The sequence below is a fragment of the Megalobrama amblycephala genome, linkage group LG2 (assembly GCF_018812025.1).
Source record: "Megalobrama amblycephala isolate DHTTF-2021 linkage group LG2, ASM1881202v1, whole genome shotgun sequence".
Classification (NCBI taxonomy): domain Eukaryota; kingdom Metazoa; phylum Chordata; class Actinopteri; order Cypriniformes; family Xenocyprididae; genus Megalobrama; species Megalobrama amblycephala.
In genome coordinates this window covers 56,553,957-56,568,413 of record NC_063045.1, presented here as the reverse complement: position 1 = coordinate 56,568,413, position 14,457 = coordinate 56,553,957, and the positions used below count along the sequence as shown (strand labels likewise).

The window sequence follows — 14,457 nt, the reverse complement described above, 5'->3', positions numbered from 1 at the left end:
TGACAAATCATTTATGTCTGAAGTACAAAAAAGGTTTAATACTTATATTAGGTGATTGTTGGCCTTAGAACGTATGGCTAAAAATAAAAACTTGCTTAATGACTGTCACGATAAAAGCTGTTTGATATTGTTAATATCGAACAGAACGCTCATGTCTCAGCAGTCCATTAATTACCTCAAATATTTACTAAATCCTAACACTGGCACAATAACACTCACATAAGAGTGCTGGTCCAGATTTTTAAGGTGTATTTGGAGCCAAGGAAGCAAGCGGAGAAACGTCAAATGTCCAAAACAGCTTTACTCAAGAGCATAATAATGGATAAACTACAGTGTGGGAGCTCAGACATGATTGTGGGAAGCTACAGAAGCACTAAACATACTCAAAAGTCAAGAAGAGGACATCTGGAGCTTTCTGTTAGCCTAATTTATAATGAACTTAAACATAACACACTACAGTTCAAAAGTTTGGGTTCGGTACAAATTTATGTTTTAGAAATAAGTTTTCAGGGCCGTTCCCACAGTATTTTTTTTTTCTACACTCTAAAAAATGCTAGGTTAAAAACAACCCAAGTTGGGTTGAAAATGGACAAACCCAGCGATTGGGTCGTTTTAACCCAGCGCTTTGGTTAAATGTTTGCCCAACCTGCTGGGTAGTTTTATTTAACTCAACTATTGTTTAAAAATTAATGTATTGCTTGCTTAAAACTCAAAATATGTTGGAAATTAACATTTATCAATATGTTTACGAAATGAACCTTTATTAATTAATTGCTTATTAATAAATGTTCACCTTTTGCCTTTGGCTTGCTTAGTTGGGGACACTTGACATTTGATATTCAACAGTGCTTTGATCTGCCTGCATTGACATTTTAAGCAAGCCATATAGTCATTTTTAAACAATGGTTGAGTTAAATAAAACTGCCCAGCAGATTGGGCAAACATTTAAACCAACCGCTGGGTTAAAACAACCCAATCGCTGGGTTTGTCCATTTTCAACCCAACTTGGGTTATTTTAAACCCAGCATTTTTTAGAGTGTACTCCAATGAGCTACTTTTATCCTAAGTATATACAAATTATATTAATTTAAAATACCCATATACGTAGCTTATTATATAATGTGTAAGAAAACAAATTAGTGCATAATAAAACCAATTGAACATAATTTCGTAACTGTTACTTAATAAATAAATAATTATAATAGTTTACAGGCTAATTGGGTATCTCTATGATATGCTAGATTATAAGATAACTAATACAGACATAATGGTCATTATAATGTAGTTGAAAGTGAATTTATCATAACATTATTTTGTAGGAATTGTAAACAGGTGCTAAAGAAAGTACCTATTAAAAGCAACCAATGAGATCGCATAATGGACACCCAATTTGGGGGGACCCAATTTGTCACTACACCGGAAACCCTGAATTATATAACATTTCTTCAAGCAATTATCACAACCTGTTTGTAAAAAAAAAAGAAAGCTATTTCTGTTATTTCCATTATTGCATCACATCTCAAAAATGCGTTCTGCGCTGTGCTTTAAAAAAAAAAAAAAAACCCTGCATCTCACATTTTTAGACGCAAAGACGTGTTCTGTGTGAATTGCTCTGGCCCTTACTGTATTATTAACAGTAATACTGTGAAATATTATTACAATTTAAAATAACTGTTGTCTATTGTAATATATTTCAAAATGTAATTTATTCCTGTGATGGCAAAGCTGAATTGTCAGCAGCCATTACTTCAGTGTCACATGATCCTTCAGAAATCATTCTAATAAGCTGATAATATGAACAGTTGCGCTGCTTAATATTTTTGTGGAAACCATGATGCAGTTTTTTTTTCAGGATTCTCTGATGCATTTATTTCATATAGAAGTTTTTGTTTTTGTAACAATATAAATTGCACTTTGGTAACTATAATACTGCCATCATTACTGCAGATGCAATATTCATTGTTATAGTAGTCCACAAATTGTCAGCAAGCAACCTAATAAACATTATGACGCACTCTTTACGCATTTGTCCAAACTTTCCTCTCCTACTGAGGGTCAGTTTCCCTTTTCCCGAAACCGACACTTGAGGTTTCCATTTAGTCACCTCTGCTGTGACAGCAAAAAAATAAAAAAAGAGAAATTACTTAATGTTGAACATGACATTATTACATCTGTCGAGTTGTGCAACAGGCTGTTAGTGAAATGTAAGAAAATAACAGACATTTTAATAATTTTACCAGATTTTCAAGCCTACAAAACAACTTAAATGATTAGTTCACTTCAGAATTAAAATTTCCAGATAATTTACTCACCAAATCTTACCAAGCCCAAACATTTGAACAGTAATGTATAAGAAATGTAAGGAAATGGCTTGTAGATGCTATAGAGAAGGATAAAGTGCAAATGATCATGTATTTATTACCAAATGAATGCAAACGGTCAGGATGTTAGGCTTTGATTCTGTACTTTGTTGCAAGCTACAAGAGCCCTTCCCCACGTGTCTATGATATTTCTCTATCCATATATACAGTATATACGGCAGTGACCCACAGAGGCCTATAGTAAAGAAATGGCATATCTGTCCATCTCCAATATTACTTGAAAACATCTCATGTCAAAGAGCCCCCCGCCCCACTTAATCCCTTAAAAATGAGCATGCAGAATTGGCTTCAATTTAAGACGGTCGAAACGAGACGTTCAGAGTGAAGAAATTCTCTCGAGACCCGTTTTAGACAAAGCAAACCTTATGTGAGATTCATCTTTCTCCAGGCTTCAATAATTATGCCGCACAATTGCACCACAAACAGACCATTTCTGCTACATTCACACTACACAAATGGAAATGATGGATGAATTTAACATTAACAAACGCAGCAGAGTAAAAACATACTTGTATCCGGTATACGTGATCTAGGTCTTGACGTTAGAGTTTACCGAAGACTTCCCAGACACTGGAGTTCCTTGGCACCCTTGAGCTTGGCAAGAGATCAAACGAGGGGAACCTCCTTTAAAGCTCGACATAAAGAGCAGTAGTTCTCTGGGAATGGTTAAGTGTTGAGAGTGATTTTGGCCAATCACGAGTGCAGTAGAGCCTCAAGCAAGCAGAGATCGCGCAGTCCTTCTCTCATCCATGAAACAGATGTGTTCCCATAGAGGAACAAGACCGATGGAGGAATGAACGAACGAACAAATGAAAGAATGAAAAATTGATGGACATAATCAGCTGATGTGTTCATGTAGATCAATGGTTGAGACAAATGAATACTACAGTAAAAACTATTGGAATTTTTACCGGAAAAAGTTAGTTCAGGCCAGAACTTAAAGGGTTAGTTTACCCAAAAATGAAAATTCTGTCATTAATTATTCGCTTATTAATTACTCACTTCATCTTCAGAACACAAATTAAGATATTGTTTAATGAAATCCGAGAGGTATACCACTAGTCCACAGACAGCAATATAATCAACAATTTCAAGGTACAGAAAGGTAAAAACAGTCGACGTAACTACAGTGGTTCAAACTTAATTGTATGAAGCGACGAGAATACTTTTTATGTGCAAAAACAAAACAAAAATAACGACTTTATTCAACAATCTCTTCTCTTCCTCTCATTATCCTTATGCAGGTGAAGCAGTAAGCACAGTGAAGGCTTCATTGTTTACGTCTGAATGCCGGCTCAGTATTGGCCGACGCTGTACACGTGAGCAGCATGACGCATGCGTGTGATGCTGACGCAGGAGCCGCCAATAATGAGTCGGCGTTCTGACGTAGAACCTGGAAGCACTGGACGTAAAAAAACGTATAAGAACGACAGAGACGGAAGACATTGTTGAATAAAGTCATTATTTTTGTTTTGTTTTTGTGCACAAAAAGTATTCTCGTCGCTTCATAACATTAAGGTTAAACCACTGTGGTCACGTCGACTGTTTTAACGATGTCTTTAGTACCTTTCTGGACCTTGATTATATTGATGTCTATGAACAAGTCATATACCTCTAGGATTTCATCAAAAAGATCTTCATTTGTGTTCTCAAGATGAACAAAGGTCTTACGGTGTGGAACGTCATGAGGGTGAGTAATTAATGACAGAATGCTCATTTTTGGGTGATCAAACCCTTTAAAAAACGAAGTAAATTCTATATTAGTACTCAATTTAAGCTTGTAGGAATTAAAGCATAAATACGGTATCGACGTTATAAAATTAAGTAAAACTTACTCAACTTTCTGATGCTGGTGTTCCCATCATGCATTGTGGCATGAATAATTAATAAGGTTGCATTTTTCACTGTTTTTCAGCTGTATTTACTCTGTTTTATCATTGTTTTTGTGGTTAGGTTTAGTAACTTACTATTTTGTGACATCTGGAGTTCAAAATGACACATTCATGCTCATAAATGATCCAACGAATGTTACCGCTATTGTGTACCAAGTATTGAGGTCTCTGTGTTCGGGTGGGTACCACATTACTTCTATTATGTAGATAATGTTGTCTACACAATATCTACAGTATAATTTTATTTAGATGTTCTAAGTAAAGCATACAATTTTTGGCTTAATTCAGTGTTATTGTTTGAGTAAAATGTACTTGAAACAGAGTATTACAAAGCAAACTTCAACCAAGCAGAAATTACTCAACAAACTTTAACTGGCCAAGTCAAATTTACTCAGTTTTTCTTTGTTTTTCTTTGTTTCTTTGTTACTTAATTCCATATGTGAAATATACTTGCATTCAAAAACTTGCAAAAGAAAAATTAAGTAAAAAGTATATTAAAAGTATAAGGATCTATCTATCTATCTATCTATCTATCTATCTATCTATCTATCTATCTATCTATCTATCTATCTATCTATCTATCTATCTATCTATCTATCTATCTATCTATCTATCCATCCATCCATCCATCCATCCATCCATCCATCCATCCATCCATCCACCAAAAATATAGCCTTTGTCCTGTTTCAACTGAGGATTAAACAGACGAGCAAACGAGCAAAAGAATGAATGAACAAGCAAATGAACAAAAGACTGAATGAACAAATGAATGAACAACACGTAATAGATGGAATCAATCTAAGAAAACCTCCCAGAAAGGTGTATTGAGAAAAAGCTTGTGCTCATAAAAAGCTCTTATCAGCCAATAAACAGTATTTTACTTTATTCTACTAATATCAATGTTGCAATGGAATTATTTAACTTTTGTGACTTTCTGTCGCAAACTGGATTTCACTCCACATTTATTATACTGGAGAAAAAGTATTAAAACTTTTGACGTGAACTTTACATGTAGATAAAGTTGTTGCTTAGGTCACTTACATGATCAAGGGTCAGATTATCATTCTTACAATTTTGCAACATTGCAGTTCCTTTTTGCATTTGGCGCTCAGTGAGTGTTAATTTTGTACCCTGTCTGCATTCTACACAAGCGTGTGTCAATCAGTGAGGCTATTACATCACGCTGTGCTGCGTAGCGATCTCATGCGTACCACTCACCGAGATGTCGTTCTGCACCTTCTCATAAGACAGCTGCAGCAGGGTGCTGCCGGGTCTCTCAGGTGTCAGGTGGAAGCTGTACTCCCCCTCCGCTGCCGGTCCCTCTCCGGTCAAAGCCAGGTGCAGGTCACCAACATACCGCTCTCGCTCCATCTCGATCTCCTGGGCTTCACGGGACACATCCTCCTCTGAAACTAACGGATGAACCCAATCAAAAGGCCTGAGGTTTGAAACCAACAGCATGTTCCTGACAGTTTTGAAGGATGTTGATGTCATTTAAATGTGATCATTTGACTTCCTACCTTCACCACTCCACGCAGAGACACCATCGGACAGAAGGATTATGAAGCCAGATCCAAGATCCTTAGCCCACTCTAGTTTGAGAAAGAACATGCGATGAGGCTCAGAGGAAATGGAGATCTGACGCACGCTAGTGCTTTGACACCTGCAGAAAAAATGACCATAATAACATCACACAGAGCTGAAACACAAAGAAAATGATGACAGTACATAACATTCATTACATCGGTGAAAATGAACAAACAATTCAACAAGTTTTAAAATAATTCTAAGTATATATTGTTTAAAAGAAATGGCTAATTTCAACGTATTTTGTATCTCTCAAATATATATTATTTCATTATATAATATTCATCATAATTATGAAATATTTTATAATTATAGAATTAAATATTTTATAATATTCTAATTAAAATAATAGCAAAATATACACACACATATATATATATATATATATATATATATATATATATATATATATATTAAATAATTAAAATACTGTTTTATATATATATATATATATATATATATATATATATATATATATATATATATATATATATATATATATACACATATATATATACATATATACACAGACACAGAATGACTGAGACTGAGAGAGGGACGGGGGCAGAGAGAAAGAGTGTGTTTGAAAAATCCACATTCAAACCAAAATATCTGACTTTCTGTTGGTCAGAGCTAATGACTGTAAATTAGAAAGTTGTCCGGCTTAATTAGAACAAAAAGTGTACCGAGTTTGTATATAGAATAATACAAAGGTTTGAAATAAACATTTTATTCATTTTTTTCCAATTCAAAAAGCATGTGTAAGTTAAAAATAGGCAGATTAATTATATTTGATTGAAAAATGGATAAATGTCATACATAGAGTAACTATATATATGAAATATTATATATCAATATCTATTTTTGATATATAGTCATTTAATGTGTAAACTATGAATTATTTAAAGCTGCAGTTCATAACGTTTTTTTGGTTAAAAATGATCCAAAAATCTATTTCTGAGCAAGTACATAACCAGCCAGTGTTAAAACTATCTCCTTACCTTAGCCCGCAATTTCAGCGTTCAAACAGAGATGGCGACAAAGAGGTAAAATTTACGGACTGCAGCTTTAATACATGTACAAATTCTTTAATTCTACAATTATTATAATATTATATTAAATGATTACAATAATAAAAAACTTAATGTATTATTTAAAATATTTATATTAAAATATATATTTTATATGAAAAATAATATTAATTTAAATATATCAGCACTATAGTCACAGAATGAATCTGCAGTAATAAATTTCAGCACTGAGTTCTTGTAATTCTGCGGAATAGATTTTAATAAGTTTACACTAGTGTCCGTTTACTCTGGTGCATTTTCTTTTTTTAAAACAGCGCTTAAAAATGAAAGCGATCCTCGTCTACACTGGCGTTTCCACAGCGTTTCAGAAACGATCTCCATCTACACTACACAACCGAAAATGCATGTCACATGACCGTTCATGCACACTGTGTCATGCGCGTTAGGGCTGGGCGATATATCGCATGCGATTCTCACGCGCATTTCGTCAGTAAAGCCGGTTCCCTGATTACCGCTAAATCGCCATCACCTGCTTTCAAATGGTGCGGCATTTAATAGACAGAGCCGTAGTTCACTGATAAGCCACGCAAATATCGCGTTCATTATCGAAGGCGATTCATCTGCGATACGAACGTGGCTTATCAGTGAACTACGGCTCTGGCTATTAAATGGCGCTCCATTTGAAAGCAGGTGATGGCGATTTAGCGGTAATCAGGGAACCGGCTTTACTGACGAAATGCGCGTGAGAATCGCATGCGATATATCGCCCAGCCCTAATGCGCGTACAAGTTGCCTCTTGCATGTACTGTAGGCAGCTGCAGTATTAAAAAAAAACACAGTTTAACTGCACAATGGCTGCTAAAAATGACAACAAAGCCAGCAAAGATTGCAGTTCAGTCTCCATGTTATTGTTTACACGGTCATCAAGGATACGCAGAGTGAACGTGGGCAGCCATTACACGGTCGTCAAGGATATGCAGAGCCAATGTGGGCAGCCATGCCATGGTATTCAAAAGTCTCCGTTTTGGTCCGTTTACACTGAAATGCAACCCTGGTGTTTTCAAACTAAAAAGGAGTCAGCAGCGTTTTTGAAAGTCTCCATTTTTGAGGGTTGAAAATGCCGGAGTATTGTAAACGGCAGGCAGGAAAAATGCACAAGCATAAACAGGGCCTAAGGTAACGTGTGTAAGAAGTGGAAAGTACTATACTCTTGATAGCTAAAAACTTGAATTAGTCAAAAGGTCATAAAACTTGTAGAACTTTGTGGAAGTCTCTGCAAAATCCATTGTATGCTTGGCCACCCTGCTTTCTAGATCTGGGTTGGCCATTACCGGATGGATGCAGACCTTACAGGAGACAGCAATATCGAGTGAGTGATGTGTGAGAAACATCTGACCTCTCAGGTCAGAGTTGACAATTTGCAGCGGCGAGAGGAAAGGTGAAGGACAATATGCAGTATATTTGTGTAGACTGACTTTAGCTTGCTTGTCTAACTGATAATCACTGTGTCCAAATCCCTCAGTGAACAGCTTACATCTGTTTCCCTCCTGTCGCGCATCACGACCAATTGTTGCTATTTCTGACGTGACTTTTGTGCAACCCGCAACGTAAACGAACAGCGGGGGTCATTGACTAGCCGTATCTGAAGAATCAAGGGAACAGGACAGCCATTCATTAGCTACAGTAACATCTGCACAGAGGTGATTTTTCGTCCTCGGTAATGACAGATGCAGCAAAGCCTATAGGAATATGAGAAGGCGGCTTTGAAAATTAAGACAAAGAATTCTCTTAAGATGTGGCTGAGAAGCCAAGAGGGGGTCGGGGTGGAAAGTCTGGACATGGTTCGCTTCTCAAGAAGTTCAATCCAATTACCCAAACATTTATCCACAGCCCTGTTTTATCCAAATAAAACAAGTTTTTTGTGCAATATTCCCATCCATAACGTGTGACTATGGCTGTGCGACTTCGCTGCTATCTTTCCAGTGGTGTCTGGCTGGCCTGGATAATGGTGGATGAGAGAAAGCTGTTCTTCTAGAAGGTGGTGAAGCATATAAAGGGGTCCCAAGTTACTTTCCATACATAGGATTTGGGAATGAGAGGAGATAAGGAATTGGGAGGGGGCCATTGTGATAACAAAAGAAGGGAACACAAAACAATGCATGTCACAAGCTATGTTTCCATCCAAAGTTATTCTTAAAATATGCATAAAACATTTGCGAATGAAGCACCGTTTCCATCCCATGTGTTCCAAGAGAACACAATCGTCACTTCCTGGGAAACTGGCGCAAAATATCTGTAATTAAAACGGAAGTTTCTTTAACCGGGGATGCCACTGTGGCTCTTTTTTCCTTCATTGTAAATGACTTGCGCCTCAGAGCATGCAGACGAAATGCAATAAACGCTGTCATGTGATCTTGCATTCGGAGGCGAACGCCTGGTCTTTGGGAACACTGTTGTGTGAGAACGTTCTGGGAAGGAATTATACCCAACCATTTTGGTGACAGACTTTGGCTCAGGCATTTAAGAATGACCAAACCAGCATTTGAAATTGGTCATTGGTCATCAGCGAAGATAAAAAAGATAAATATTTGCCTCAACTGAGCGCATATGTTTTTTATGTGCATTTTCAGAATTTATGCACATCTTGTTTGAAATGTCTGTAAGTCTGTAATATTTTAAAACTTGACAGGAGGGATTTATAATCATGAGGGTCTGGGTCATACTCACACTACCAGTCATGAGAGATTATTGGTTTCTTAATAACATATGTGAGAGCTTCTGAACGACACTGACTGAGGTGTAATTAAGACACATTCCACTCTAAAGCGCTCCATCACAGATGGTCACGAGCATCTCAACAAAACCCTCTTGTCTAAACAAGACTGACATTCTACACTGACAATCTCTTTCAAGAAGGTTATGAAATATGCAAAAGTAACCCTGAAAAAAAATAAATAAATAAATAAATTGTGATGGAAACAAAACGAGATATCTCAACTCAAGGGTGAAAAACATTTAAAAAAAAAGTCTAGGTTATATTTCACCTAAAAATCTAAATATAAAATAATTGTATTTTGCATAAGTATACAATTTTCTTTTATCAGCAATTTAATTAAAAACAGTAAATTAGTACAACTATAAGAAAAAACCTTTGCGTTTCCCCGAGAAACTTTGCGTTCCCTCGCAAAACGCTTGCGTTTACCCAAAAAACAATGTTCCCGCGCAAAACCTTTGCGTTTACCAGAGAAATTTCACATTCACTCGCAAAACCTTTGCGTTTACCCGAGAAACTTTGCGTTCCCTTGCATAACCTTTGCGTTTACCTGAGAAACTTTGTGTTCCCTCGCAAAACCTTTGCGTTTACCCAAAAAACTGTGTTCCCTCGCAAAACCTGAGTTTACCTGAGAAACTTTGTGTTCCCTCGCAAAACCTTTGAGTTTACCTGAGAAACTTTGTGTTCCTTCGCAAATCCTTTGTTTACCCGAGAAACTTTGCGTTCACTCGCAAAACCTTTGCGTTTACCCGAGAAACTTTGCGTTCCCTCGCATAACCTTTGCATTTACCCAAAAAACTGTTCCTTCGCAAAACCTTTGTGTTTACCCGAGAAACTTTGTGTTCCCTCGCAAAACCTTTGCGTTTGCCTGAGAAACTTTGCGTTCACTTGCGAAACCTTTGTTTCCCCAAGAAACTTTGCGTTCCCTCACAAAACCTTTGTGTTTACCCAAAAAACTTTTCCCTCGCAAAACCTTTGTGTTTATCCGAGAAGCTTTGCGTTCCCTCGCAAAACCTTTGCGATTACCCAAAAAACTGTTCCCTCGCAAAACCTTTGTTTACCCAAAAAACTGTTCCCTCGCAAAACCTTTGTGTTTACCCGAGAAACTTTGCGTTCACTCGCAAATCCTTTGCGTTTATCCGAGAAACTTTGCGTTCACTTGCGAAACCTTTGCGTTTACCCGAGAAACGTTGTGTTCCCTCGCAAAACCTTTGCGTTTGCCTGAGAAACTTTGCGTTCACTTGCGAAACCTGTTTCCCCAAGAAACTTTGCGTTCCCTCGCAAAACCTTTGCGTTTACCCAAAAAACTGTTCCCTCGCAAAACCTTTGCGTTTACCCAAAAAACTGTTCCCTCGCAAAACCTTTGCGTTTACCCAAAAAACTGTTCCCTCGCAAAACCTTTGTGTTTACCCGAGAAACTTTGCGTTCACTCGCAAATCCTTTGCGTTTATCCGAGAAACTTTGCGTTCACTTGCGAAACCTTTGCGTTTACCCGAGAAACGTTGTGTTCCCTCGCAAAACCTTTGCGTTTGCCTGAGAAACTTTGCGTTCACTTGCGAAACCTGTTTCCCCAAGAAACTTTGCGTTCCCTCGCAAAACCTTTGTGTTTACCCAAAAAACTTTTCCCTCGCAAAACCTTTGCGTTCACTCGCAAATCCTTTGCGTTTATACGAGAAACTTTGCGTTCACTTGCGAAACCTTTGCGTTTACCCGAGAAACTTTGTGTTCCCTCGCAAAACCTTTGCGTTTACCCGAGAAACTTTGTGTTCCCTCGCATAACCTTTGCATTTAACCAAAAAACTGTGTTCCTTCGCAAAACCTTTGTGTTTACCCGAGAAACTTTGTATTCCCTCGCAAAACCTTTGCGTTTACCTGAGAAACTTTGCGTTCACTTGCGAAACCTTTGTTTCCCCAAAAAATGTGCGTTCCCTCGCAAAACCTTTGTGTTTACCCAAAAAACTTTTCCCTCGCAAAACCTTTGTGTTTATCCGAGAAGCTTTGCGTTCCCTCGCAAAACCTTTGCGTTTACCCGAGAAACTTTGCGTTCACTCGCAAATCCTTTGCGTTTATCCGAGAAACTTTGCGTTCACTTGCGAAACCTTTGCGTTTACCCGAGAAACTTTGTGTTCCCTCACAAAACCTTTGCGTTTACCCGAGAAACTTTGCGTTCCCTCGCAAATCTTTGCGTTTACCCGAGAAACTTTGCGTTCACTTGCGAAACCTTTGCGTTTACCCGAGAAACTTTGCGTTCCCTCGCAAAACCTTTGCGTTTACCCGAGAAACTTTGCGTTCACTCGCAAAACCTGAGTTTACCTGAGAAACTTTGCGTTCCCTCGCAAAACCTTTGCATTTACCCAAAAAACTGTTCCCTCGCAAAACCTTTGCGTTTACCCGAGAAACTTTGCGTTCACTTGCGAAACCTTTGTTTCCCCAAGAAACTTTGCATCCGCTCGAACAACCTTTGCGTTATCCCTAAGAAACTTTGCGTTCGCTGCTCACAAAACCTTTGCATTTCCCCAAAAAACTTTGCATTCGCCCGCAAAACTTTTGACTTCTTTGCAAGCAAACGCAGAGTTTCTCGGGGGGATGCAAACATCTTGCGAGCACACGCAAAAGCATTAACATAATTTTCTTCCCAACTCATATTTTTTTCATCACTACAGGGAGTGCAGAATTATTAGGCAAGTTGATTTTCTGATCATATTTTTTTCCCAAGCACATTTTACCAATTCCAATCCACATCAATCTTAATAACTACTATTAATATTGTTTTTAATCATTTATAAGTGATATATAATTGTTCATGAAGGCTGGAAATGAAAAATGCCTTATATTCAGGTGTGCAGAATTATTAGGCAAGTTTTCTTTTACAGGCAAAATGAGCCAAAAAAGAGATTTAACTCAGACTGAAAAGTCAAAAATTATTAAATACTCATGAGAAGGACGCAATACTAATGCAATACTAGAAATTGCAAAGTTAAAGCATGACCAATGGACAGCAAAATGCTCATTGGGTCAGCGGGGTCAGACAAAAACAGGTGGAAAAGAAAAGACACGTTAACTGCAAAATAATTAAGAATTATGTGTGAAACCATCAGGAACCCTTTAGTCTCCAGCGCCACCATTTTCCAGAACTGCAACCTACCTGGAGTCTCCAGAAGTGCAAGGTCTCAGGATCTCAGAGACTTAGGTTAGCTAAAGAATCCTAAAAAATGACCCGCACTTGATAAGAATCACAAGCTGAAGTGTTATAAAATACATGAAGACTGGGTTTTTATAGGCCTTATAAACAGACAGATTGAGAGTGACTCCTGAAGGACCAGCACCACATCCTCTTGTACCACTGTTTGAAGAATTTATCTTCCAGAATCTGGCAGTAAGTTTTGGAAGATCATTTTTAGTCCATCTCTGCAAGACAGACATTTCAGGATAAGAGATGGACTAAAAGTGAACTCAAACACCTTACTGCCAGATTCTGGATAAATTCTTCAAACAGTGGTACAAGAGGATGTGGTGCTGGTCCATCAGGAGTCATTCTCAAGCTGTCTGTCTATAAGCCCTATTAAAACCCAGTCTTCATGTATTTTATAACACTTCAGCTTGTGATTCTTATCAAGTGCAGGTCATTTTTTAGGATTCTTTAGCTAACCTAAGTCTCTGAGATCCTGACACCTTGCACTTCTGGAGACTCCAGGTAGGTTGCAGTTCTGGAAAATGGTGGCGCTGGAGACTAAAGGGTTCCTGATGGTTTCACACTTAATTCTTCACCTTAATTCTTAATTATTTTGCAGTTAACATGTGTCTTTTCTTTTCCACCTGTTTTTGTCTGACCCCACTGACCCAATGAGCATTTTGCTGTCCCTTGGTCATGCTTTAACTTTGCAATTTCTAGTATTGCATTAGTATTGCGTCCTTCTCATGAGTATTTAATAATTTTTGACTTTTCAGTCTGAGTTAAATCTCTTTTTTGGCTCATTTTGCCTGTAAAAGAAAACTTGCCTAATAATTCTGCACACCTGAATATAAGGCATTTTTCATTTCCAGCCTTCATGAACAATTATATATCACTTATAAATGATTAAAAACAATATTAATAGTAGTGTGGCGACCAGGGCGGGCGAGAGCCGTGAGGGAACGGCGCGAGGCCGGTGGCGCGAGTGTTAATGAGCTTCACCTGGGAGGCGCACCGGCCTTGAGTCCCTCACGGAGGAGCTCCGGGAGCATAAAAGGAGGAGCGACTACAGTGAAGGACGAGAGAGGACCAGGCCTGGACTTTATGTTATGTTTTATTATGTTTGTGTGGCCGGCAGACGTCCGCGAGGGTCTGCCGGCATTACTTTCGTTTTGTTCTTTGTTTATTTCTAATTAAAGTTTTGTTGAATGTTCGCCGGTTCCCGCCTCCTTCTTCCCGTATTGACGAACTTCGTTACATTGGTGCCGAAACCCGGGAGGAAGGAGGGACATGCTGTCGAAGAGCCCTCGCTGCTGAGGGGGATCGCGGTGCTGCGGAGTTCGGGCAGCGCGGGAGTGTGTATAGACCGCGAGAGGCTGCCCGAGGCGGTGGTGCTGGAGCCTAGTGACAGGTGGGACGGAGAGCTCGAGGCTGTGCCCCTGGGACGAGGTGGGGTGGCTGCCGTCCAAGAGGGAACGGGGGACTCGCTGCCGGCTGCCCTCAGTCCGGAGGAGCCATCGCCGGCCGCCAGGAGGCGGTCGAGGATCGGGCCGTCCACCGAGCGTCCAGTGCCACCGCATGGCACCGCGAGGAAGAGCCTCCCGGCTGGCTGAGGACCGAA

The 14,457-nt window shown here is 38.7% G+C and overlaps 1 protein-coding gene across 3 annotated transcripts in view; it reads right to left on the bottom strand.

Moving 5' to 3' along the window:
- The window catches only part of xrcc4 (X-ray repair complementing defective repair in Chinese hamster cells 4), a 43,304-nt gene that overhangs the window by 26,001 nt on the left and 2,846 nt on the right, over positions 1-14,457 (bottom strand). For 2 of the 3 annotated variants that reach the window (XM_048181093.1, XM_048181094.1), the window contains exons 2-3: positions 5,794-5,936; positions 5,492-5,685 (exon numbers count right to left, since the gene is read on the bottom strand). In XM_048181093.1, coding sequence (XP_048037050.1) covers positions 5,492-5,685; positions 5,794-5,936 — 337 coding nt within the window. The remainder of the gene's footprint in view (positions 1-5,491; positions 5,686-5,793; positions 5,937-14,457) is intronic. The other variant, XM_048181095.1, reaches the window with a different exon arrangement.